The sequence below is a fragment of the Aulonocara stuartgranti genome (assembly GCF_965226115.1).
Source record: "Aulonocara stuartgranti genome assembly, chromosome: 17".
Classification (NCBI taxonomy): domain Eukaryota; kingdom Metazoa; phylum Chordata; class Actinopteri; order Cichliformes; family Cichlidae; genus Aulonocara; species Aulonocara stuartgranti.
In genome coordinates this window covers 2,148,463-2,175,501 of record NC_138953.1, presented here as the reverse complement: position 1 = coordinate 2,175,501, position 27,039 = coordinate 2,148,463, and the positions used below count along the sequence as shown (strand labels likewise).

The following is a 27,039-nucleotide window of genomic DNA, read 5'->3' as shown; positions in this document are numbered from 1 at the left end:
GATTCTTACTCTGGATGGCATTACCTTGGCCTCCAGTAACACTGTGAGGAACCTTGGAGTCATTTTTGACCAGGACATGTCCTTCAACGCACATATTAAACAAATATGTAAGACTGCGTTCTTCCATTTGCGCAACATCTCTAAAATTAGAAATATCCTGTCTCAGAGTGACGCTGAAACACTAGTTCATGCATTTATTACTTCCAGGCTGGACTACTGTAATTCATTATTATCAGGATGTCCAAAAAACTCCCTGAAAAGCCTTCAGCTAATCCAAAATGCTGCAGCAAGAGTCCTGACAGGGACTAGAAAGAGAGCAGATTTCTCCTGTATTGGTTTCCCTTCATTGGCTTCCTGTTAAATCCAGAATTCAAAATCCTGCTCCTCACATACAAGGTCTTAAATAATCAGGCCCCATCTTATCTTAATGACCTTGTAGTACCATATCACCCTATTAGAGCACTTCGCTCTCGCTCTGCAGGCCTACTTGTTGTTCCTAGAGTATTTAAAAGTAGAATGGGAGGCAGAGCCTTCAGTTTTCAGGTCCCTCTTCTGTGGAACCAGCTTCCAGTTTGGATTCAGGAGACAGACACTATCTCTACTTTCAAGATTAGGCTTCAAACTTTCCTTTTTGCTAAAGCATATAGTTAGGGCTGGACCAGGTGACCCTGAATCCTCCCTTAGTTATGCTGCAATAGACGTAGGCTGCCGGGAGATTCCCATGATGCATTGAGTTTTTCCTTTCCAGTCACCTTTCTCACTCACTATGTGTTAACAGACCTCTCTGCATTGAATCATATCTGTTATTAACCTCTGTCTCTCTTCCACAGCATGTCTTTATCCTGTCTTCCTTCTCTCCCCCCAACCAATCACAGCAGATGGCCCCGCCCCTCCCTGAGCCTGGTTCTGCCGGAGGTTTCTTCCTGTTAAAAGGGAGTTTTTACTTCCCACTGTCACCAAAGTGCTTGCTCATAGGGGGTCACATGATTGTTGGGTTTTTCTCTGTATGTATGAAGCGCCTTCAGGCGACTTTTGTTGTGATTTGGCGCTATATAAATAAAATTGAATTGAATATGTTTTTTTCTATGGAGGTGATACACACATCCAGATGACACAAATCAACTAGTTTAACTACAGGCATCCATAACTTGCTACTTTTAAATTCTGAGAACTCTGAGTTTATTGCACTTTGGCCTAAAAATCTTCTATTTCTTCATTTCCATTTAATACTTGTACAGCTGCTGTTATTGTATATTTATATTTGTATACATTCTTAAATATTTCTATACTGTGTATTGTGTATTTTGTTGTACAGTTATTTTATTTTCAACTTTAACTTATATATTTTATCTTCTTTCCCAGTTAAATTTACCCTTCATTCTAATTTGTGTTGTACAGTTATTTCAGTTTTATATTTTATTTTATTCCATCCTAGTTAAATTTACCCTTTTTAATTTTCATATTTATGTCTCCGGTTCTGTTCATAATTTTTATGGACAGGATTTCTAGGCGCAGCCAAGTGGCGGAGGGCTTTCGCTTTGGTGGCCTCAGAATCTCATCTCTGATTTTTGCAGATGATGTGGTTCTGTTGGCTTCATCGGGTGAAGGCCTCCAGCTCGCACTGGAACGGTTCGCAGCCAAGTGTGAAGCAGCGGGAATGAGGATCAGCACCTCCAAATCTGAGGCCATGGTTCTCAGCCGGAAAAGGGTGGAGTGCCCACTCCGGGTCGGGGATGAGTTCCTGCCACAAGTGGAGGAGTTCAAGTATCTCGGGGTCTTGTTCGCGAGTGATGGGAGAAGGGAGCCGGAGATTGACAGACGGATTGGGGCTGCAGCTGCAGTAATGCGGACGCTGCACCGGTCCGTCGTGGTGAAGAGGGAGCTGAGTGTAAAAGCGAAGCTCTCAATTTACCGGTCGATCTACGTCCCTACCCTCACCTATGGCCACGAGCTGTGGGTAGTGACCGAAAGAACGAGATCGCGGATACAAGCGGCAGAAATGAGCTTCCTCCCAAGGGTGGCTGGCCTCTCCCTTAGAGATAGGGTGAGAAGGTCGGCCATCCGGGAGGGGCTCAGAGTAGAGCAGCTGCTGCTCCACATCGAAAGGAGCCAGCTGAGGTGGTTCGGGCATCTGACAAGGATGCCCCCTGGGCGCCTCCTGGGTGAGGTGTTCCAGGCATGTCCCACCGGGAGGAGGCCCCGGGGCAGACCCAGGACACGCTGGAGAGATTATATCTCTCGGCTGGCCTGGGAACGCCTTGGTATTCCCCCGGATAAGCTGGAGGAGGTGGCTGGGGAGAGGGAGGTCTGGGCCTCTTTGCTTAGGCTGCTGCCCCCGCGACCCGGTGTTGTGCCAAAAAGTGATTGTCTGCCAAAAACTGATTTCCGGTATTTGCCAAAAACTGATTGCTCGTATTTAAACTGCTATAAGTAACTTGTTGGGCTATAATATGTGAAACATATGTCAAATGCATCCCTCATGGATGACATAAAGTCATCTTGAGCCACAAACAACATTCGTGTAACAAGGTAGAAGCCGCAATCAGTTTTTGGCAGTGACTTTTATATAACCTTTATTTATCCAGTTAAAAAAAATCTCATTAACATTAAAAATGTCTTTTGTAAGAGTAAGTTGGCCAAGAGGACAGCAGAAATGGCAGCAAATATTACAATATTTCTGTAAAAATATTTTAAGTGGGGATAAAGGACCGGATTGGTTATAATGTAAGTACAATAGCAGAGAGTTGTAAAGATACTTGAAAAACAGATATTGTTTTAATTCTCTATATAACCCCTTTGTAAACCCTGTTCACCGAAGTCTATTTACGAACATACGTAAAGATATTACACATAAAAAATACACAGAAACATTGGAAATCAGTTTTTGGCAGACAATCACTTTTTGGCACAACACCGGCCCCGGACAAAGCGGATGAAGATGGATGGATGGATGGATTTATTTCCTATCCTATTCATAGCCTTTTCTTTTTTTCTTTAGGTCACGAGCAGTTGTGTAAGCATTTCACTGCATATCGTACTGTGTATGACTGTGTGTGTGACAAATAAAATTAGAATTTTTAAACATGATCTCTAATGAGTCTCTCTCTTGCAAGCAGGTAAAGCACTGCATGTGTTATATAACTATCTGTGAAACTGAAAAGAAAAACTCTACTCCTCCAAAGGAGAAATTCATTAGTTACAACAGGATAACAAGATTAGAATTTCAGCTGTTACAAAGAGTATTTGTAGCAACATTTTTGACTGACATGAGATAAATACTTTATTTAACCAATAAGCAATACACATGCAAAACAAAATAAGCAACAGCCAGTGTAACCTCTACTAAAACTTTGCTCAAGATTAGCAAGCAACTGAGTCTAAAAGTGGTGACTTCCTGGCATGAAATATATTTTATTTTATAATATTATTATATTTCAAAATTATACATGTCACACACACACATCTTAGACTTCGGTGTTTTATTGAGGAACAATAAATATCAGTAGAGAGCAGTCAGTCCCAACGCTGGCATGAAGTGTGACTACTAGGGTGGATGGTCATCTTCCACACGTCGTTTCTGGTGCTGCCAGAAAAATAGTCCGTACATAAAGACGTCCAGGAAGAGGTGGAGGAATCCATGTCTGTGCTTTGGAGCTGTCAATAGTCCCACAGGTTAATCAGCAGGGGCACATGAAGGAGAAATAGTGGTTACTTTAAAGGTGCTTAGGACGCATCGACTTACTCCACAGGTTTGTCCACCATAAAACACCAGTGCTGCTGTCAGCCAGTCAAAGTCAATATAAATTAAAAACACAGGAAGGCAGGATGTGTTGCCCATCACATACTCCGTTCTGGAAACAGCAGAAATGCAACCGTGTCCACATTTTGTCGTAACAAAGCAGATAAACTCCCCTGCTATTTGTAATCCATTAGAGTGCCACATGAATACAGCTTAAATGACAGCGTGCGTTGACAATATGTACACCTGAAAGTATCCATTTAGCAACAGGCAACACAAAACTGCTAATGCTGCAAAAGTTCAAAGATAGGACATCTGCCCAAGATACACATTTCCAAACATTTTACTCTCTGCTGCCAAACATATTTACATTTTGAGCGCATTTAGAGGAGGTGAAACACAAATATGGCGCGTCCCTTCATGACACATTTATGGACCACAGAAAACAAGGTTAACAATTCTAATTGTGAAATTCATCCATTTATGCCAAGTCTGCAGTTTACATAAAAACCCCTTTAAACAATTAAAGAACATTTAGCTTAGCATAGGCTAGTTTGCTTTATTACAAAAAATAAAATCTAGATTTTAAACAGTGTATAAACAGCCAGTGCTACTGCGGCTGTTACACAGGGACTAAAAACGTAACCTGTGACTGGCTTGAAGTGGGACTTTACGGGAATCATGACACACACACAAGCATGAAAGTTGTTAAGACCATAAACCTGCTACTTCTCGCTTCCTATGCTAATTGGTGACAAATGGGTGCTATTACACTCAGTCTTGTTTATAGAAACGTCATTTTGTGAAGTAAACGTTCTAAAATTTCAGCTTATTCCTGATGTTTGATATGAATGCAGTAAAAAGCTGAACTGTGTATACTGATTATTGTTTTTGAAAGAACCGTTTTGTTGTTTTGTGGAAAAGTTTAATAACTGCCAGGACTTTAATTCATTAATGTTATACTTGAATTAATTTCTGTCGTATATTGTTAATGTGTCAGGTATCTCCATAGTGTAGGAGTTCACACTTTTGGCCCACACACGCTGGTTTCAAGGAAAAGGCATAAATCAGCTGAAATTCATTTTTCATTCTTAGATGAGCCTGTATGTTACAGTTTAGCTGTTATTTAGTTGTTGAAACTGGCAAACTGGCAAGAAATCCTACATGAATTTGTGTGTAGGCAGATGGTGTAATTGTGTTTGTAAGGCACACAGCCTTAAAACCTGATCTTACATGCGCACATCTGTGAAGTGAGACATAGATGTATAATGTAGGTAGGAATGTTAGCCACAGGTTAAACTCTTAACACTGAGTCTGTCATTGTGTCAGTGATCCCTCAGCTCAGTCTCTTCATGGCATCGTACTCTTTCCGTGCACAAAAGCATTGTTGCTCACGCTAACAACAGTTAGGTTGATGCTACTATAACCAACAGTTACAGGTAAGATAATGCATCTACTCGTACCAACTGAAGGGGGCTATGCTACACACAGCTGTTACATGTCTGCTGCTACAGCTATGTCTCTATGCTGTCATTTCAGCATGCACTCAATTTTTTGTTTTTCTTCCAAGCAGCCATATTTCAGTACACTAAGAGAATCAATAAGGCAGAAAGATGCTGTGATTCATATCAGCAACGACAATCCTGCAGCCTAGAAAAGACCTTAAAGCAAAAACAATATAGAAAGTATTTTCATGCTCAGTCATCAAGGTAAGGAAATCCCAAAAAGTGGATTCTGTTCATGTGGACGTTTCGTCACTCATCCAAGTGACTTCTTCAGTCGTACGCTTGGCCACCGCTACGTCCAGATGAACAGTTTTTGGGAATATAAAAAAGTAGTTCCCTCAAACATGACAGTGAATAACTGCTTTGCAAAAGTCTTTTTGGAACAGATTTTTGACTTGCAGCTTGAGTTTAATGTGAGCAGGAAGCCAAACAGTCATTTTCCAAGTGTACTGAAATAACAAATACATGGAAGGCAGGAAGTGCTTCTAAAAGCTGATATGTCTGCAGAAACCTGTGCACTGTGATGAACAGCATTAGTTCATCAAGTAAAAAACTACAGATCCTTGGTCTGATCTTTTGTTTAAATAGTCTTTGAAATTCACAGGAAGAGTGGAAATACTGCATGCAAGCTCATGGGTCACCCACAAATTTTAACGTCTCTCATGAAGAATCAAGCAACATGAGAACATGTGGAACTTATTGCTTTGGTTTCCAAATTGTCCTTTCAATTTAATGTCCTCCAAACCTTATCATCCATCTAATCACAAGGCCAAGGAGCTAACAGTTAGACGGACAGAGTGAACTGAAGAGGAGGACAGAAAATTAACCAGAGTCCTGTGGAGCTAAAGGTTGATGCCTTTGACCAGTGAGGCTTCCAGTGTGATGGAGAAGTCGTGCAGTGTCTCAAGGACGCTAATAAGGGTATTGAGAGTGGAAGGGTCTCTGAGCATTGCTGTGTCCTCATACATCTGCAGGATCACTGGACATTCCACGAGCAGGGGGAGCCACTGGGGCAGCAGGCGGTCTCTGTGGGGCCAACAGTGATCAGAATTATTAAAACTTCACAGTTTATCGCATTTTAAATTTCAATTTTTAATTCAATTTAGTTTTTAAAAAATGTTAGTTTCAGTTTGGTTTGATTATTTTTATTCATTATTGTAGCATTATGTCACAAGATAAAGCGCCTCGAGGTGACTGTTGCTATATAAACACAACTGAACTGAATTAGCTTCAGTTTGAGTTGCTACACAAAGCCTCCCATTGCTGAGGTGACAATCCTGACCACACTGACAGAGACTCAACCCAAGGACATCTCCTAATTATTGTTTAGTTTGGTTTTAGTTGAACGCACAATATGATTTGGTTTAGTCTTATTCAAGAGTCCAGTTTAATTTTAATTTCAGTGAACAATGTTTTTCTGCATACCGACAGTAGTGTTAGCTTTAGTTTTATTAACTGTAATAATGAGACAGACAATTTAATATGTGTAGTGTATAGTAAATGTGTGTGCTTATGCTATGAACAATATGTAAGTAAACAGTCTGTGTCAGTTAAACGTAGTAAGAGTTAAATCGACTTAAATGTTAATCAGTGGTGAGACTGCAGATTTTCAACAGGACTAAAAAGATAAGCAATGTGGATTACTGGGTCTGGTATTGAGATGAAGCATGACAGGTGGAATATCCGGAGGCTCAACACAGGGCCGGCAATGAAGACAGAGACTTGGGAAAGAGGCCAGAAGAAGACAAGTTGAAGCCCCTCTGGAGAACAAATGAAACCCTCAGGAGTCTTGAGAGCAGGCTGTCCATAAGAAGACAGAACAGGAGCCCAGCAATGAAGACGGTGGACTACCAGAGATGACTTGGCCAGCGATGGTGAGGCAAGACAGGGAAGCAGCAGCTACGGCAGAGGCCATCTGGTGGCCCAACAGGAGGCCAGCAATGCTTGGGAGGAGGCCGAAGACAAGGAGAAAGGCCGGGAGACTAACGGCTGAGGGAAAGCCGAGCTGGTAGCTGAATTTAAAGCAACTGATGGTGAAGCACAACAATCTGCTAGTTTTGAAAGTAGCAGCCATCTGGCTCAGACAACATGGGACCCTCTGGCTCAGCTTCTGGCTGCTCATGTTCAGCCTGTGCAGGACCCACTGAAGGCTCTGGTGACTGGGAATGTGCAGAATCCACTGAAGGTTCCTTCTAGGATCTATGCCCAATGAAGAGGATCGGCTCCCTGGCTCAAAGTACTATATCATCTCAAAGGAGCACTTTGCGCTTAGACTGTGGGATTTCTTTTAGTTCCTAGGGCATTAAAAGTAGAATGGGAGGCAGAACCCTCAGCTTTCAGTTTGGATTCAGGAGAAAAGCAGGTTTTCTACTTAGATTAAGCTTAAAACTTTCCTTTCTCATGAAGGTTGTAGTTGGGGCTGTATCAGGTGACCCTTCTTTAATTATGCTGCACTAGGCCTAGGCTCCTAGGGGCTTCCCATGATACATTGTGCCTTCCTTCTTCACTCACCATGTATTTATACACCACTTTGCATTTAATTATCATTAACTTCTGCCACAGTGAAGAGAAACAAAGAAAAAAAGAAAACAAGCCAAGTGTCACCTGTGGCCTGTGACTCAGTGTTTGTGTGCTTTAGTTATATTCTTTAATTATTGTAATTCGTGGGTTTTGGTTCTGCTGTGTTATATTTTTAGTCCTATGGTTTTGGTTTCTGTCATTAGGCTGTCTCGTGTTCCTCGTCTTGTCACACTCGTCCTCGTGTTCCCTCTGTCTTCCCGGTCAGCCATGTCTCTCTGTCTCAGTGTCAAGTCCACATCTTTGTTATACCTGTTTTATTTTGGCGGTCCCTCGTCTCATGTCAATGTATCTAGTTTTGCTTCCTTTGTCTCGTTCTGACTAGTTAATCCCAGCTGTGTTTCCCTCCCATTTCCCACTCTGATCACTCTGGTGTGTATTTAAGCCCTGTGTTTTCTTTGCTTTGTGTCGTGGCGTACCCTCACCATGCTGGTGGTTTCCTGTCTGTGTTCATGACTAAAGCTTAGTTCATGTTTCTTAGTATTTAGTTCTTGAGTCCAGTTTAATATCTAGTTTGAGGTTTTACTTTTTTTGTTTGAATGAAAGCTGCTATTAGAGTTTCACTCTTGACGTCTGAGAGTCCTGCATTTGCTGCCAGCCACACAGCACTCGCCTCGACAGTGAGCATTTATTTTGTCCTGTCTCCCCTGCCCTAGAGGAAATCCAAGACAAATGAAAACTTCTGACCACAATCGTGACATGTTTTTAATATGTCAAATTTCTGATCGAATAATCACAAATCAAAAGATGCTATCAGAGCCCACACCTGCGCAGGAACAGCTTCCGTCACAGCTCACAACATAATTTACATTAATTCGTTGTCTCCACACTGACCTGGCTCCGAGGCAGACTAACAACTGGAACTTTCCGTCCTTGCCGATGTTTCTGGAGGTGGAGTTGATCGCATTGAAGTAATGACAGAGTGACTGACAGGTCATCTTCATGGCCTCAGTGGTCTCCTGAAGGTCTCCCACCTGGTCAGCTGACTCCATGTAGGCAACAGCCTTCTCTGTAGGGTTTTAGAGGAGCATCACACACCATATCAGCTTACTTAAAGCTCTCTACTGTTGTGTAACAGCTCAACAAACTGAGAACACTAGGCTGAAGGCTATGTTACAAATTCATTTGAAAGCCCAGATTACACAAAAATAATTGTAAATGTTGTATAATCCTCTACAAACATGTATAAAAACCATGACACATGAATAAAAAGGTATTCCACATTTTTTCTTTAATCCAGTAAAACCAGTACACATTGTAACACAGTTTAGCCCTTGATTTTCTGCCATGGGCCAAACTGAACAGTTTTCCTCATCAGCAGCAGAGCGTGCCGTCTCTTCACACTCACCCACAAAGTCCCACACAAACACAGTCTTCTGGAAGAGCCTGGCAGATTTGAAGCCGTGATGGAAGAACTGTTCCAGAGCCGCGACCAAGCTATTCTCGCCGCACAGCAGAACAGTCAGACTGCCTCTCTGTGCAACACACATCAACACGTCAATGCACAAAAGCAAATGTTGATACAATGTAAGAAGTTTGACATTTAGCAAGTGACGCTGTTACTTTGTCTGTTACTTAGTACACACATGTAACGAAGCTTGCTTGTGTGGGCAGGTAACTTGGCACCCTGTCATCTAAGTGGCTTAACACTTTTTGCTAATTACACTATTCCCATGAACGTTGGAGTACCTCTAAAATTCGATTCAACAATGTGCTGTGACAGACTGTCACTGAAGAGAAATGACTACAACTTGAAAGATCATCACTCTTTCAGACTTTCTATGGTCAAAGCACAACTTTACTTATGGACACATAATGAATGCACTCCCTGATGGAAACAGGAAAACAGAACCCACACTACTCAGAATTCACAGACAGCATAGCAGTAGTTAAGCTATAAGGCACGCACTCATTAGAAAAGGATTTCAGAGTGCTGAAAGTCACTGACCTCTTTCTCTGGTTTGTGGAAGTGTTTGATGATGTTGTTCACTGCCTCCCCAATCCCCTCTTGGATTTGTGCTGAATTCAGCTCTAGAATGGGGAAAACATCTGCATCAGTACAGACTGCTACAGACCTCTGAACCCTGACAGCCTGAGGTAGCAACAGCTAATGTCTGTAGCTACCATCCTTCCTGGAAACGCTGCATTTTTGAGCTGCAATGGAAGTCTGAGCTTTAAACCACACTTTAAGAATTACCCATATAATTGAGTTCCTGGCAGCTTATCATTATTATTATAGAAGTTGATATGCCTTAAAGTTTCCAAAAAACTACTGCAGAAAGGGTTTTTAAAAAAGCATTTAATGGAAGCCTGGCAGTCTTATTTTGATGATATTATGAGATTCATTGCACATAAAAGCTCAAAAATAACGAAAACATCGATAGAGCCTGAAAGTGTTTAGTGAGGTGGTGGATGACTGAGTAATTGCACACAGACCATCTTTTGTTCCTACTGTGGATAAAATCTATTTAAAATCCTGCACTTCAAATATCAGAAAGTGCGGCAAAACCTGTCAGGAAATGAAAACATTTCATTCTCAGTATTAGAGATTTCCTGTTGTGTGAGAACGCTGACAGTTACTGACTGGTATCTCGTCCGGTGAGCGATGTGATGCTGATGCGTCTGCCCTGGGAAGGTGAACGCTGTAGCGGGGGTGTACGGCAGGCCCTTGCAGAATCATCCTCTCCGCTGGGCAACACTAATTCCCCGATTAGGACCCTTTCCAGGCTGCCGTCATCCACACCCTTACCGAGCCATCGACCGCAGGGGAACCTGATGGACAACAAGGTGCTGAGGTTACACATCAACGCTCTACATCTGTTGGCATCTTTCTATTTGTTCTTCTGATTTTCAGGGGAGATATTTTATATTTGACTTGCTATCAACAAACACGCAGAATGGTTCCTACTAACTAGCACTTGGTGTGCATCAGAGGGTGATGTACTAAATGTGGTTCAGACACACAGGCGGGCGAAATCTACGCGTTTTCCATCCGTATATCGGTTTGTTCTTTCTCCACACGTCTCCGCTCTGATCTTCTCTCTTTGTCTTTCGTATGTTTTATATTTTGTATTTTTCAGTGTCTTGTTTCTTTTCTTGTCTGCTTTTTGACGTTATGAGAAACAAACAATTTAATATTTTCTCCGATTGGGTTATACAAACAAAATTGACCTCCAATATTGTCAGTGAGCCACACATTCCAGTTAATTTAACAAATGTCTCTATAATATAATATAATGCTGAATGAATATGCCTTTTTTAACTCACTAACAAGAAAAAACACTTTATTAATTTTCATTTTAAATTCATCAAAACTGCCGAGAAACAGCAAACTATTAAATGCCCAGAGTGTGACACGCGTGCGCCAGCAGTTACACTCATGACAGGACGGTTATCGGCTGCTAGCTGCACTCTTATTGGTCGTAATGTTGTCTGAGGTCTACAACAATCTAATTTGGCTGCACAGAAAAGCATGTGAGGGAAGTTTACTAAATGAGTAACAACAACAGAACAAAGACAGGTCCTCTACTCGCCTGTAGGTGTGTCCTGTGATCTCGTTCCGCACCATCACACAGTCCACCAACCATTTAGCCAGGAGGCCGGCATTATCGTGACCCAGCTGCACCGTGGTGAGCTTCCCCAGGTTCTGACACTGAACACAGAGAGCAACTAGTTAATCAATACAATATCAGATCCTACTCTCTTTCATTACTGTGCATGATATACTTGTCTGTCTCTGGTTAATTCAGTTATTTGGGCACAAACGTTTTACTTTTTATTTATTTTTTACATTTCCTTCAGCATATTTTCCTAATAGCTCCAGCAAAGACACACAGAGCACAACTTCAGTCAGCACTCATGTACGCAGGGTAAAGGAGCAACTTTGAGCAAGTCAAACACAGAAAAGAAAAGCAAGCATTTCAAAGGGATACGCTTGATGGTGGGAGATGGAGCTGTAGAGCAAGGGCTTTGTCTAACCTTGAATATGGCAGAGATGTGCGTGTGAGGCCTGAAAGCAGACTGAGGGAGATGGAAACATACGTTAAGACACAAAGAAAGGACAATAAAACTCACTCATGCATGCAAACTAGGCTTGGCTCACAGAAATCCTACTTGCATGATTTGACACTGTAAAACAAAATTGATTTATTGGAGTGCACTGCATAGAAGTGCAACTAGAGGGCAGTCTTCACATGACCTACATCACTTCATAATCGATCTTGCTTGATGGAAAATTTCTTGAGGTAAAAGGAGAATTGTTTAGGGCTTAGGAAGTAGACTGCTGTGAATGTGATGGCAGATGCTGCTGAAATTCACCACAACTGGTTCACTTTTAGAACTAAAACAGCAGCTTTAAATGCTTCTTAGTCAGGATCGGCGATAAACTCGCGCAGGCGACTTTTTTGTGAATTTATACGTTTTGTTTGCAGCGAATATTTTACTTTCTTTTCTTGTTTGTTTCAGAGTTATTATAGCTACTTTTTGGATTATTCATTTATTTAAGATGCACCAAATTGCACAAAAGACTTAACGTTACATCAAAGATTTATTTTTATGTTAGCTGGAGGAGAGATTTTTATTTTTAACTTACTTTTGTGTTTCATTTTGTATTTGTTGTTTGGTCGGGTGTGTAAGACGGATAAACACTGGAACGACCTGTAAACACAGTTACAATGGGGAAAAGAAGCCAGTTTCTTTGTTTCCCTCCCTCCATTGTGGGTTTTTAAAATGTAAATAATATAATAAAGTTTTTGTTTTTTTTAACATGAGTTTGAGGAAATGAATGGCTGAATTTGGGCGCACTCTGAGGAGGCTGCATGTGCCTGCAGATGGAAGGCAGTGCCGTTAAAACAGTGTTATTATTTTTTTCCATTGGCTCCTTCTACTGGGTTCAACCAAAATTATTAGCAAACTTACTCATGGGCGAATAAATGAATGGCTCTTGTAAAAATGATCGGCGAAAGGCTCGGCCTATCGTCGATGGTCGATGCATTCATCCACTCGCCCAACCTTAGTTCTTAAAACTGCAAAACTCGTGCAACGTGGACACAGAGCAGGAGAAATTCTCCAGAAGTTATGGGAACTAACTCTCCAGTCCAATATTGCCTATTCAAGAAATGCTGAAGCCAAGGCAAGAAGCATTTTACATATCACTTCATGTTTTGGAGCCTTGTCCCGAGACTTCTGGGATGAACTATTCTCTTTACAGCACCTTTAAGAAACACTGATTTTTGATTACTGTGGCTTTAAATAAGCTGCAGTGCACCATGTGATGTTTGACAAACAGTGACAAGGAGTGAAACATAGAAAACACAAACTCAATGCCTGCACACAACATCAGAGTGGCTGACAGCATGATCAACTTGTGGGAGGTCAAAGGTCACAGTACTCACATCAAAGGTCATTTCTAATACGTTCTTGGGGATCTGCATGATGCCCGAGTCTCCCAGTTCCCCTGAGACGCACACCCAGGGGTTGGATGTGGTCATAGCGTTGCTCAGCTTCTTGATGGGGATGATGACGACTCGGTATGGGATCACTGCAAAAAAGACAAAAAAATCCTCACAATTTCACAGTCAGCTATTGATCCGTAGCTCTATGACATTTTTACTGTAAGGCTTCAGTAGGTGGTGCAGGAGGGCTGAAGGGCTTTCCAGGAGTTTGATGTCATGCCATTATAAACAACACGACCTCATTATAAACAACAACACGACCTCTTTTCATAGAAATGCTGCTGACACACAATTTCAGTTCCAATATACGTTTATATGTGTGAGTGTATATATACAGTTCATAAAAATACACATTGATATGTGACATATTTAACAGCATAATTTGCTGTTTCCAATCACCTAAAGCTTCTCGTCTTAAAACGTTTCTTTTGTTCAAGAAAAGCATTGCTGTGGGTGGCCAGAGGTCAGAGGTTATGTGTAGCTGATGGAAAACTCACTGATGGTGGTGAAGACACTGGTGAAGCAGAAGTAGTCAACAGCATTGAGAGAGAGCAAATGGAAGAGGAACTGCTCCTTCTCCTCCTCACAGCGCAGGAAGGCGTAACGTTTGTACAGCTTCCTGTGGCGGTCAGTCAAGTCAGGTTCAGATACAGCGAAGTACATCACATCTCTCCTCATCAACATCCATGTCAAAAGTCTTTTTAGTTTGACAGTTTTTGCACCCTTAATAACTAAACAACAAAATAAAACGTTATCTTTCTAGACTAACAATTAGAGAGCCCGACCATGAAACTAGCAATGAACTGAAACGCTTCTGTTTTGTTTGAAGGGGCAAAATGGAGGCGTGCAGGGAAGCTTACAGTTATACTTCACTCAGAAATGGATGTGTGGAAGTCAAGTGGGAATGTCATTTGGCCAGATGGACCTTTTACCTCCTGTAAATGAATACAGCAGAAAAATACTCCCAGTGCTGCACTGGTGTGGCTCAGGGTGCTCACTGCTGCCCCCTGTGGCATGATCAAGCCACACAAAAAAGAGCCACTTTCTCCCACATCGTATAAAACGGAGGGTTTTCTACAACTTTGTGTCATGTGTTTTAACTGTATGCAAACCCTTACTGTGAAAACGACTGCAAAATGTATGTTTAATAGTGCACGACATGTAAATATGAAGGTGGGATTCAGTCACCAAAATGCTTACTTGGTTAAGGCTTGTCGCGACAGCAACTGTTTGAGATGCTGAGAGAGCAGCTTCTTTTCCAGGGACAGGCGAATCCAGGCTCTGGCTCGGCCAACGTCCGTCTTGATCTCTGACATACTCTGGATATGCCTGGGACAGACGGAGAAGAAGAATAACGCTGTGGTTTTAAGATGAAGGAAAAGTTATTTACTTTAACTTCACTTACAGATTTTATACATTTTCACAGATGCACCAACACGGACATACAAACTACTTGTTTACAGTACGTGCAGCGAGTATACTGTATATAATATGATGTTTAATACTAACAGGAACACCTAAACAGTGTTACTCTAGTCTACCTGTTGTAGAAGAGGCTTGGACAGTGCAAAGGACAACAAAGTCATACCTCATATCCTGAATGAGAGACACACGCAGAGAAGGCATCGCTATGGAACTATCAGACTTCCTCCTCTCAAGAAAGCGAGGCGCTACAAGGAGAGATGGATTTTTTGTTGATGCTTTAACATGTGACTGAGGCTTTCGACTGCGTGTGTGTTCGTGTATGTTACCTGGTGAGTCAGCCTGCTGCGCCAGCATCTCCTCCCGGGCCTGATAGTGCAGCAGGTGAGACCACAGAGCAGACTTCCCCTGAAACATCACGATCAGCATGAGAGAGCCGAGGACAGAAATGACACACATAACAGCAGTTATTGCACCGATGGATGAGGCATCACATTATACACAGACACAGAGGGAGGAACCTCAACATCTATAGCGTGTTGAAGAAACCTAACATTTGTGCAGCACTGTATATATCTTTACTTCAGTGTGTGTGCTGACCTGTTTGACCTGCAGCCCGTGGCTCCAGATTCTCTCTAGCAGGTCACACAGACTGGCAATCAGAGTGTTCTCCTCTAATCCAGTGATGCTGGCCTCGCCATGACCCAGCTCCACCGCCTCGCGGCCCATCTTCTCCACCAGCATACGCTTGGTCTACACACCCACATACAATTAGAGGAATCACTGTGATATATTATGAACATACTTAAAATCCAAGGCATATGACACATCCATGTAACCTACCCTCCAGTTATATTAAAAACCACTGCATTCTGTGGATGGACGTGCCTCTTCATCATTTCTTATGATGGCTAAATGGGCAAACTGGAGTAGAAGAGCCTTGCTTTGTATTGTGGAGAATTTGTGTCATAGTTGAGGAACTTTTTATGTGTATGGGTTAGAGATGGCACGATACCACTTTGTTATGTCCGATACCGATATTGATATACCGATAAATTTGGATATCGGCCGATACGAATCCGATATAGTGTGTTTTTTAATCAATAAAAAAAACACACTATAAATAGGGAACCACCCCCCACCCTCCACCTCATGATGCTTAATCGACGTAATCAACTTTAATTCGATGCAGTGTGAAAAAAAATGCACAGAAATCAATTATTTTTCCACAATAATTAAATAGATTCAACATCTTTCTTCTACAGAACTGCAGACTGCACAGATGGTACCTTCCCAAAGGAAAAAGTGCTACAGCTTACTAGGGTATATTAGACTTAACAGTTACTATATACAGTAATGGACTTCTATACATTTTACATCAGATTAAAACTTTGGGTGTAAGATTCGGATAATTATTTATTAAAAGCTCCACATTTTAAATGAGAATAAGAAAGAAAAGTATGTCTTTGTGCCCCCTTTTCCCTGTTCATGCCCTATCGGCCCCCCTGGCTAAACTTTGCTAGATCCGCCCCTGCACAGTTACAGCCGTCAGCTGCGTAGAAAAAGATCCTCGAGTAGAAAGTAATATTAAATAAATTCTAACAACAGCTGATCAAGCTTAAACGTGCTGCTGTTGTTCAGCCGCTGGTTTCCTCTTTCTGGTGCAAAGTGGGCCAAAAACAAACAAGAGAGACGGACTCGCGACAGAAAAGCTGATCAGCTGATCATTGATTGAAGTGGCAGCAGGAGAGAGAGGGAGAGGCAGTCGCTCCATATATCGGTTGTCAAGCTTAACGCTGGAATGCTTTACAAACATTCAGAGATGAACTTACACACTTGCTTTACTTCTCTCTGGGATAACTTTCTCTGAGATAAAATGCTCGTTTGGTAGCGAGGCTCCAAATGCTCAACCAGACCACCGACAGGTCTCACACGCCACAGCCGCTCTATCACGTGACGCATACTGCTCCGACGTGCTACGGTTATGAGCCGAGTTACGCCATGTCGCAAGTTTTTTGAGGTGCTTTTTTGATATTTGATGGATCGATTACATTTTTTATTTCCCTCCGATATCCGATCCAGTAATTTAGGTCAGTATCGGACCGATACCGATAAGTAATATCGGATCGGTCCATCTCTAGTATGGATTTGGAGGTACTCTATGCGACACACTGCAGTTCATCGTTAAACATTACAGGAGTCATTTTGATAGAACGCAATAATGTGGTAATTTCACAGTTATTACCACTCATTCACCATGGTAGTTTATAAACAGGAAACAGAGCTGCAAAATGCAAAACTGCCCGTTTCTATTTAATAACATATTAATAACCAGGTAAAAACCCTTGGAAACAAACTTAAAGAATAGTAATGACTACCAGGAAACTCCTGTGGCAGTTTATGTGTAATAAGCAGCAATTTAATACTATGGTCATGATAGCTGATTAAAACAAGCATCAGAAAATCTGTAATGAACTGGAAACACTTATGCAAAATGTCAATAATTAAGTTTAAAAGAGTAACCCTTTAACTGAGAAGTATAAACTGTATATATATTTACAGTTTTCAGTAATAACTTCTGTAAATGAAGGACAGCGAATGAGTGCATGCAAGAATCAAGAATCATGGGTCATTTCCAAGTGCAGAAGCATTGCTGGGGTTCTGTTTCACCTTCATGCGACACTCCTTGAGCAACCCTTCCACAAACTTCCAGTTGGTCTGGGCGATCACGGCAGGCGACAGGTCGGAGAGTTTAGGCTGTCGCAGATTCTTCCCGAGGCTGCGGGCCTCCTGCATGTACTTCTGAAGTGCAGACGAAGATATTTAGTGAGATTTAAATAACAGGCACTGAAAGTGTCATTCTTTTGTATGAATGTTTGCAGTTAACACGTATTAGAGGTTGAGGTAAGCATCCTCACTCCTGGCACAATCTCACAAATACGTGCCTTCCTTATACACTGTTAATAACCTGTTCTAGTAGTTCTGTGACTGTTAATGGTAATTTTGTTCATGTGAGACACTTCGAGGAACTTAAGTGAGTTAAGTTAAAGGGTGTGACACAGGAGGCGAGTAAAAAGAAAGGCTGTGTTGGCAGGAAGTATCACTCAGTCTGGAGCATGGCATACCAAATTCAAAATGTTTCCTATAATGAGCTCTGAGTGCTTCGCAGAAATGAGAAATCCATGCTCTTACATCACTGTTCTCACAAACAGAAGATTTCCCACTGCTGCTGTTTCACATTTAAAGTGTTCAAAGCAGAACATGACATGGAAATAGCTGGAAATACTGTCAATGATGTATTTGATGTCCTTTTTTTTTTTTCAAATTAAAGGTTCAGTGTCTAAAATCTTAACCACTAGATGTCAGGAGATTGCAGTTAAATTAATTCTGTTTTTTTTTTTACCATCCCAGTTTAAGAGGAAAATTCTAGCTATGGTGTCTGCTGTAGGACAAACAACTCAGGCTGCTGTAGTGAACGTAGGGTGTCACTCTGCTGTTCCCCTCAGCTGTCAATACGCCTGCATGTGTATTTACTCTGAAGGAGGCTGTACAACTTTGTGGAAGAGTCCGACATGTGTTGATGAGTCAGTGCAGCTCAAGTCTGTCTGAGGCAGGTTTTTGAAGATGTCATAAATGTTTCTGTTGGTAAGAGCTGCTGTTTTTGCCATTGTTAGCTGCTGTTAGGTGGCATCAGTGAAACTGATGGGACTTTTTATGACACTGAGGCCTAACATTGGTATACTGGTGTAATGGCTATAACTGTCTGGATATGGGATGGTCACATCTTCATCTACTCACAGTGACAAATTGCAACAATATGAAGAAAAAACAAGCTTGTTTATGCACGTTTTTGTGTTATTGCCCGGACTTCAGTCAGGAGACGAGGCTTCAGGTAAGACAGAAGAGGATGACATACATACATACATAGTAGATACATACATACACATACATGAAACGATAACACGCATTTAGGTGAATCTCGACCGCTGTGTTCAAGACAGGAGGGCAACATGGTGGTTTCCATAACTCGGTGCCAGGTCCAATATATTTCTGATGGATTCACTCACAAGTTTATGAGAATGTAAATTTTTTGAAACACACAATTACATATGAGTGCAACTTTTTTCCTCTTGAAGGACCTAAAAATTTACTTGCGGTACCTTAAAAGTGAATCTCTCTGGATTTTTGACTGCTGCACATTCAAAACAAAGAATTGGAAGATATGCCTTTGCTAACTGTGCAGCTCACCGAGCCTAAACACCCCTCAGATATGCAAAAAGATTGTATTTTGCTTGTTTTATTCTTGTTTTCCTTTAGAATTTTATATTTTTTACTATTCAGCAAGGAATTGTGCCTTAGAGAATGTGGGAACCTCGGAAAAGTAGGTGGAAGTGAGGGTGGAGGCTATGAGAGGGAATCCAAAACACAAGCATCTCCTGCACATACCAGGCAGGAAGCAGAAGCAGATTTTTTAGGTGGTTTGACAGGAGGAGGGGATGCATTGTCCCACTCCCAAAATGCCATGGAATTCTGTAGGACCAGGCAGCCCTCCACCTGCTCGAGGAGGAAGAGCGGTACAACCCGACCCCAGACGGACCGGAACAGGACACACAGCCAGATAGAAGACGACAGAGCCAAAAGAATGGAACATAAGAAGACAGTGAAGGTAGCATAAACATAACATAAACCAAACAAAGAAAGCTCAAACAGAAGGAAACATAAATGTAGTTACACAACAGAACAAAACAATAAGCAGAAAATAAAGATGAGAGAGTTAGAGAACAGTGGAGACCAGGGAGCAGTCAGAAGGATGGTTTTTCACCTCTTTCAGGTCATTATCAAGGGTTAGATGTTCCGTTTGTTGTCTGTGGCGATCTTTTCTGCGCTGAGCTGTTGTTGCCTTGTGACACCACCTGCAGAACAAACACGCTGTGAATATACTGCGTAGCCTTTAACTATCTGTGCTCCTGTGAGTCAAACTGAAGGGAGAAGAAAGTACATCAGTTGTATAAAGTTACTTTAAGATTTAAGGTAAACTTTGCCTTTAACAGTAAAGCAGTTAATTCACAACAGTTTTTTATGTTTTACTTTCTCTTTGATTTGAACTGCATTTTAACATTGATGATATTATTACGAGCAGCTTAAAACAATCCTATTAAACTATTCTATAAAGATTTTTCAGCAGTGCAAACAGATTTGTCAACATTTTTGAAGTTTTGCTTGTTATGTATCACTGATTATGGAATGCCACACGAATAAAATGGAGAAAAGGAAATAGGATCTGAGTGCATCTAGCTGGGCTTTCAGTTGTATGTGTGTAACCTGATCTAACCAATCTCTGTTGAACCTACATTCAAACTGTACTGGAGTATTCTGACAAAGACAGCCTGAAGCTTCTGCTGTCGTCTGTGAAATCTGTCCACAGTGGAGGCTGACTCACTTGTTATTGCTCGGTCCTGTGTTGAGCACTTCGGTCTGCAGTTTGGGGAAGAACCCCTGCTCGTACTTCCCCTGACCGATCTTCATGTCCAGCAGGTGTGGGTGGATGGCCGTGTGGTCAATCTTCATCAGCCGCTGCTCAATGGCCTGAGCTAAACAAAAGACGGTACAGATTCAGACAACGCTGTAAGGACGTGAAACCATCATGGCATTTGGAGAATTCCAGTAGGTGTCACATTACTGAAGGTAATTTCAGATTTAAACGCTGCAGGCATGCATGTGGATTTATGTGTTTACTGATTCCACCATCTAGATCGCATCTTATCTGAACACACACACACACACACACACACACACACACACACACACACACACACACACCACTGGAAAAAAAACTGCAATTAAGATGTAAGACATTGCGTGATATGTCGCCGTCCTTCACAGATAAGTTTTGCTGCAAAGAGTGACTCAGCTTCCTGTTTGTTCTATTCTGTGTCACTTCTAGGCTGTACTTCAAAACAGGCTGTTTATATATTAAATCACAGCATGATGTATGACGTTGTGGTTCATTCTCTATAGAGACCTGGTCTGACTGACTCTTACTTGTTGATCCTTCTAAAGATTAAACATCATCAACAGCAGCGACTGCAAACACACTCCATCTTCATCTGTCATGTGGTTATACTGCGTTTGTCTCTGACTGAAGTCCTCAGAGAGCAGGTGGTGTGTTCTCTGAGTGGAGGCACTGGAGGGAGGCAGGCAGAGGAAAGGCCTGTCCATTGTCTGCATAATTAAGTATGCAGACCATTGCAAATGAAGTCACCCTTGGCAACTGCAGTTCACATGGACTGGCCTATTAGTGCATGGAAGTCGGAATCACTGAACACACTGAGCCACGGCAGCTCACTCGTACAAACAGCGTTATCTTGAGCTGACATGTGAAGAGTTATAAGCCACTGTTGTCGATCTCAGCAATGATCATGAGAACTGGCAGGAAACCAGAAGAACACCAACACTGTCAGAACATTGTGCTCCCTGCTTTTTTTCTAATTCTTGTGTCATGTCCTGCATTTTTAGCATGCTACCAAGGCACCAGCCCACACTTCATCCAAGGGGATTATTTCTAGAAGCAACAACTGGTCTGATAGAGACTACTCCTTATTGTCTTCTAAATGTTGCGAAATTCCAGACAAGGCCAGGTTATTATTCTTTGCAATTGTTAATAATGAGTTTATATGTTTTAAATGGTCATAAAGGGGGAGAAACTTTGCCTCAAGACAGTTTTTTAAACAGGTGCCTGATAGGATTCAAAAAGCTACTACGGACAAAGGCAGAGGTAATGCACTTTAAAACTGTCTGACAATGACGAATAGACAACAGATTAATGGGTAACTTAGCAAAGAACCAATTTTAATTTGTGTCTTTAGGACTTTGATACCATTAGCCTTTGCAAAAAGTCATAATTTATTTTTCATTTCTATAGTTGAATCACAGTTTGACAGGCATTACATCGTCTTTTGCAGCATCAAAAAGATCCCAAAGAGCTGTTAGTTGTGTTTTTAAAAAAACTAGAGAGGGGGACAAAAGGACTAAAAACGACCCACAGCAGATGAATAGCATCTCAAAATTATATCCTAAAGAAACTGGAAGAAATCCAGCAAAGACCTGCCCTTCAGAATGGCTTCTTAACAAATATTCTTCCACTGAGACAGTGCATGGATTAACTGAAGTATGGAAACTAGAGATGGCACGATACCACTTTTCTATGTCCGATACCAATATCATCAATTTGGATATCAACCGATACCGATATGAATCCGATATAGTGTTTTTTAATCAATAAAACAGTTTTTTTTTAATATCTTGCTGCATTTTGTATAAGTTCATACTCAAGTTAAAACAAACACTAAAGCTATTCTGTTACACCTGTATGCAAAAAATAGACTGCACCCAAAATATTTCATAGTTCAGCAACACTGATCAATCTAATAAACTTAAACCTGCTCCATCCTCCCTATTCTGGTATTTTAAAGAGTTAGCAACCTGACTAATAGGGTTCTAAAACTCCCAGCAAAAATAAATAAATAAATAAAAAATAAGGAACCACCCCCCACCCCATGATGCTTAATCGACGTAATCAACTTTAATTTGATGCAGTGTGAAAAAAAAATGCACAGAAATAAATTATTTTCCAAGAATAATTAAATAGATTCAACATCTTTCTTCTGCAGAATTGCAGACTGCACAGATGGTACCTTCCCAAAGGAAAAAGTACTACAGCTTACTAGGGTATATTAGACTTAATAGTTACTATATACAGTAATGGACTTCTATATGTTTTACATCAGATTAAAACTTTGGATGTAAGATTCAGATGATTATTTATTAAAAGCTACACATTTTAAATGAGAATAAGAAAGAAAAGTGTGTCTTTGTGCCCCCTTTTCCCTGTTCATGCCCTATCGGCCCCCCTGGCTAAACTTTGCTAGATCCGCCCCTGCACAGTTACCAGCCGTCAGCTGCGTAGAAAAAGATCCTGGTGTAGAAAGTAATATTAAATAAATTCTAACAACAGCTTATCAAGCTTAAACGTGCTGCTGTTGTTCAGCCGCTGGTTTCCTCTTTCTGGTGCAAAGTGGGCCAAAAACAAACAAGAGAGACAGAGTCGCGACAGAAAAGCCGATCAGCTGATCAGTGATCAGTTTCATGATTAAAGTAGCAACAGGAGAGGGAGGGAGAGAGAGGCAGTCGCTCCATATATCGGTTGTTAAGCTTAACGTGGGAATGCTTTACAAACAGAGATGAACTTACACACTTGCTTTACTTCTGTCTGAGATAACTTCCTCGGAGATGAAATGCTCAACCAGACCGCCGACAGGTGTCACACGCCACAGCCGCTCTATCACGTGACGCATACTGCTCCGACGTGCTAAGGTTATGAGCCGAGTTACGCCATGTCGCAAGTTTTGTGAGGTGCTTTTTTGATATTTAATGGATCGATTACATTTTTTATTTCCCTCCGATATCCGATCCAGTAATTTAGGTCAGTATCGGACCGATACCGATACGTAATATCGGATCAGCCCATCTCTAATGGAAACAGGAAGAAAATGTTGCGCTTTGCCAAACTATGCTGTGGTTGCGGTTCTGTCATGGTGCAGGGCTGCATTTCAGCCAGTGTGAAGATGATCTTATCTAAACAAATGGAATTATGAAAGTGACAAAGTACAGTCAAATTTTTATCCACCACACAATCTGGACAGTGTTTAACCCTTTAAGACCTGCCATAGAACCAAGTCTGCCAGAGCTTATAGTATATTTTTACATGCTGTGGAGCCATTTTTGGGAGCATTTCAAGTTGCTATACATCAATACAACCATTATAGCCCAAATTTTAATAATATGTATGCATTAAGTGCATAGAAATTACATAAATTGCAAAAGTGCAATAAACTACAAAAAAATTTAAATTCGTTTTTGTTTTTTTAACATATATTTCTACTTAGAGAAATTTAAGAGGTTTATCCCTCAAAACTGTAAATACAAAAAAGTTGCAAAAATAGTTTCCCACCACAGGAAATTTATTTTAAGTGTCTTCATAGTTTTATTTTTGAAATACACCAATTTTTATATACTGCAGGAAAAACGAAAATAAATATTATACTGCAAATTTGCAAAAAAACCCCAAAACAGCATGTGCATCAAAATAAACTATTTCCAGCAGTGCAATATGAGTCCTCAGCATCCCAGAAACGACACAGAAAGTCATAAACTCAAACATAACTTTTAAAAACACCAGTATAGGCTCACAAGGCCCTGATGGTAAAAAACTACATTTCCGCAAAATGACGTCACTTCCGGTTTCGGGCAGGTCATGGTGGACATGCGATAGTTCGCGCTGATGGACGTAGGAAGTGTTACAAACAGCTGATCGGATCGGCGAAGCGTGTTTCCGGAATATTATGTTTTTGTTGCTGCAAGAGCTTTTTATGCAGTTTTTATATGTGGAAGGAAACCGTGACCGAGGACAAGCTGATGGCATCAGATGTAAGTACAACTCCTCCGGTTTCATATGCAAAAAAAATTATTGCGCTAGCTTACGTGGTTGCAGTGCTACTGGGATTTAAAAATAGTTACGCAAAACGAAGCGTGCCCGCTCTGACCGGCTTTAAAGGGTTAACAGACAACAACTTCATTTATCAGCATGACAACAATCACAGACCTCAGCATTACTGAAGCAGTATGTTGACAGAGAAGTAACAACAGGCACACAACATCCAAAGAAGAGCTGTAGCATGTCCTTCAAGGAGTCTAGATGACTATTCCTGAAGAATATTCAAAGAAATTCCAAAACAAGCTGTGATGAAGAATAAAGATTGGCTTTCAAACTTGATAAGAGCTGTACAAACATCTTCCATCTATGTTTGTACATGGTTTACATGGTAACTGCAACTTTGCATCAATCACTGAGCTAATTCCCATTTCATAAGCAAAATATAAAGAAATGTATCAACATTTTTGCATAATCTCTGAGCAAACACTACTTACATATAACAACTCTTCCACTGAAAGCAGGCACTGAAAAGACTTATTTCACTTCAGTGAGAAAGTTAATTAGCCTGGAATATTTTCATTTTCACAACACATGCTTCTCAAACCAACAATCTGAACCATGTTCACACAGAAATAAATCTCTCACACACACGTCCCCATCTGAGCTTACCAGACTCTTTGAGGATGGAGCACCTCTGGTAGCAGGACGACCGGAGACTGGGAGCACGGATATTATAGAGGCGTGCCTTGTCAATACGAGTGTCAAAGACATGGAGCATAGGCTCCTTCTCCTCCCACTGAGACATGATCTTGTTGTCGATGAAGGTGGCAAACATCTGTGTCTCGATGAAGTGAGACAGAAAGGGAAGGTAGGGCTCTGGCTGGTCTGACAGGAATGAAGCCTGTTCACAAGAGCATATGTATTTTCAGTACTGTGCAGTTCAATGTCATTTATATAGCATCTTTAGTAACTTTAGATTTTAAGGTAAAGACAGCACAATATTATAGAAAAACCTCAACTATAAAACAATCCCCTACGGCAAGCACAGGGAGAAAGAGCCCACTTTCAGACAACAATTTGTTTGTAATAAACAAAGCTAGCCTTAAACCACAAATGCCAGGAAAATGTAAATATAGAATTTTAACAGAAAGGAAAACAACACAATGAAATAAATAAGTCTAATCAGCACTAAACATTGACTGAAAATATGCAGACTGATTCTTCAGTTTAAAATACTGTCCATTCTTACATAAAATACTTTAATAGGAAACAGTAACAGGAACTAACAGGTTTCACAAATAAACAGAACAAAGAAAATAGAGTCCAAAGAGACTACGCTATCATTTCTTCCAATTATGGATGATCTCCAGCTAATTCATGATAAATCCTCTGGCTTTTCTTATGATCCACTGTCCTTCCCTTAGATATGCCCTTCTTTCCATTTGTTCTTTTGCTTTTTAAATCACTACCAAGTGAGATGAACTACAACTTATTTGGAAACTGTTTCCTCCTGTTTATGTCATTTTAGGGAGGTAAGCTGCTGTTTCTTTTAGTTATTTCTTGGTTATATTGTGGTTTGTTTGTTATTTTGGCCTCATGTTCTTTTGATATCATTTTGTACTTCTGTCCAATAATAACTAAAACATCTTGGGACTTGGAAAAAAAGGAACTGGTAAGAAGAAAAATGCCTCTTTTACAAATACCATGAAAACGTTGAGTACAACACTTGTTTTCCAATAAGGTACGACCTTTTTACAAACATATTTCTGACTGAGGCACAACGAGAAAGAAAACCTTGATCACCTTGTCAAAGTTGTGCATCTGCTCCCTGTTAGTGAGCCAGGACTCCAGATCAGGAGCGCTCTGGATAACAAACGATTCATAGTCTGCAAACATGGTAGTGAAGCGGCTGGCGAACACCTCCCTCAGCTGAACGTTCAGTTTGGCGTTCCTTAGCTCCTCTTCTTCACCTCCTGTTTGGTTTCCTCCGTCGGTGGGCTGACCTTTGACTCCAGCCCTCAGGGCTTCCACACGTGCCACAGTCACCCCAGTGCGTTTAGTCAGTGCCTGCAGTCTCTCCAGCGTAGCATTTCCCTGCAGCAGCTCCAGCACCACTAACTCCTCTCCTGCCAGATTGCCATTCCGTCCATCGTCCTCTAGCTGTCGAAGGGTGGCGGATTTGCGTTCCCTTCCTGGGGTGGACGAGGTGCTGCCAGGACTGGAGCGGGTCCGGGGCGGGGCGCCAGTGTTGGCAGAGAAGCCAAAGCTTAATAACACCTCAGTGAGCTCCTGGATGAATTCGGTCTTGTTTGGGAACTGAGGGAAGTCCTCTGGAAGCTCGATGGAGTGGTTGTCAATATCCACAAAACACAGGTTGGCCTGTGAGAGGAAAACACGTTTTTATTAGGCTCTGAAATAAACTCTAATGGTGCAAGTTTCAGTTCTGTGATGTGCATTTCTGTTGGCACAACAAGTGAATTCAAATGTGTTCACCGCAGACATTGGATCTGTGCACTGCAGACAGGAGAAACAGCTGGTGGAGGCAGGATTAGTAAAGACAGATCGTTTTTAGGAGGTGGAGGTATGATGGGGGTTGGGATATGGAGTGTCGAGAATATAGGCCAATGGAATAACAGCATATATTCAGACACCAATCCAAATGTGATAGGATGGAATTTGCATCACGCCTCATGGGGGATTAAAGCAAAACCTCTAGAAACACTAAACATGTAGAAATGAGCTTCTACATATCACAGAATACAGACTGCTAAAGGACCTCTCAATTTAAAACGTTTTACAAGGACTATAAAAATGTTGCCAAACAGACCGACGTACACCACAGCTGGGGGA

General features: G+C 41.3%; 1 protein-coding gene across 7 annotated transcripts in view; it reads right to left on the bottom strand.

The window, feature by feature from the left end:
* Positions 1-3,391: 3,391 nt before the first annotated feature.
* Positions 3,392-27,039, bottom strand: part of LOC309692794 (DENN domain-containing protein 5B-like) — a 78,094-nt gene continuing 54,446 nt past the window's right edge. For 2 of the 7 annotated variants that reach the window (XM_082511597.1, XM_082511595.1), the window contains 19 exons: positions 25,993-26,568; positions 24,859-25,090; positions 20,137-20,287; positions 19,519-19,609; positions 19,143-19,250; positions 17,367-17,498; positions 15,297-15,449; positions 15,026-15,104; positions 14,863-14,944; positions 14,475-14,603; positions 13,772-13,893; positions 13,215-13,360; positions 11,800-11,841; positions 11,355-11,473; positions 10,406-10,593; positions 9,770-9,852; positions 9,170-9,296; positions 8,656-8,830; positions 3,392-6,270 (listed from right to left, as the gene is read on the bottom strand). In XM_082511597.1, coding sequence (XP_082367723.1) covers positions 6,087-6,270; positions 8,656-8,830; positions 9,170-9,296; positions 9,770-9,852; positions 10,406-10,593; positions 11,355-11,473; positions 11,800-11,841; positions 13,215-13,360; positions 13,772-13,893; positions 14,475-14,603; positions 14,863-14,944; positions 15,026-15,104; positions 15,297-15,449; positions 17,367-17,498; positions 19,143-19,250; positions 19,519-19,609; positions 20,137-20,287; positions 24,859-25,090; positions 25,993-26,568 — 2,919 coding nt within the window. In that variant the 3' untranslated portion in view covers positions 3,392-6,086. Of the gene's footprint in view, positions 6,271-8,655; positions 8,831-9,169; positions 9,297-9,769; positions 9,853-10,405; positions 10,594-11,354; positions 11,474-11,799; positions 11,842-12,412; positions 12,478-13,214; positions 13,361-13,771; positions 13,894-14,474; positions 14,604-14,862; positions 14,945-15,025; positions 15,105-15,296; positions 15,450-17,366; positions 17,499-19,142; positions 19,251-19,518; positions 19,610-20,136; positions 20,288-24,858; positions 25,091-25,992; positions 26,569-27,039 lie in introns of those variants that run through there. The other 5 variants (XM_082511600.1, XM_082511599.1, XM_082511596.1 and 2 more) reach the window with 4 other exon arrangements.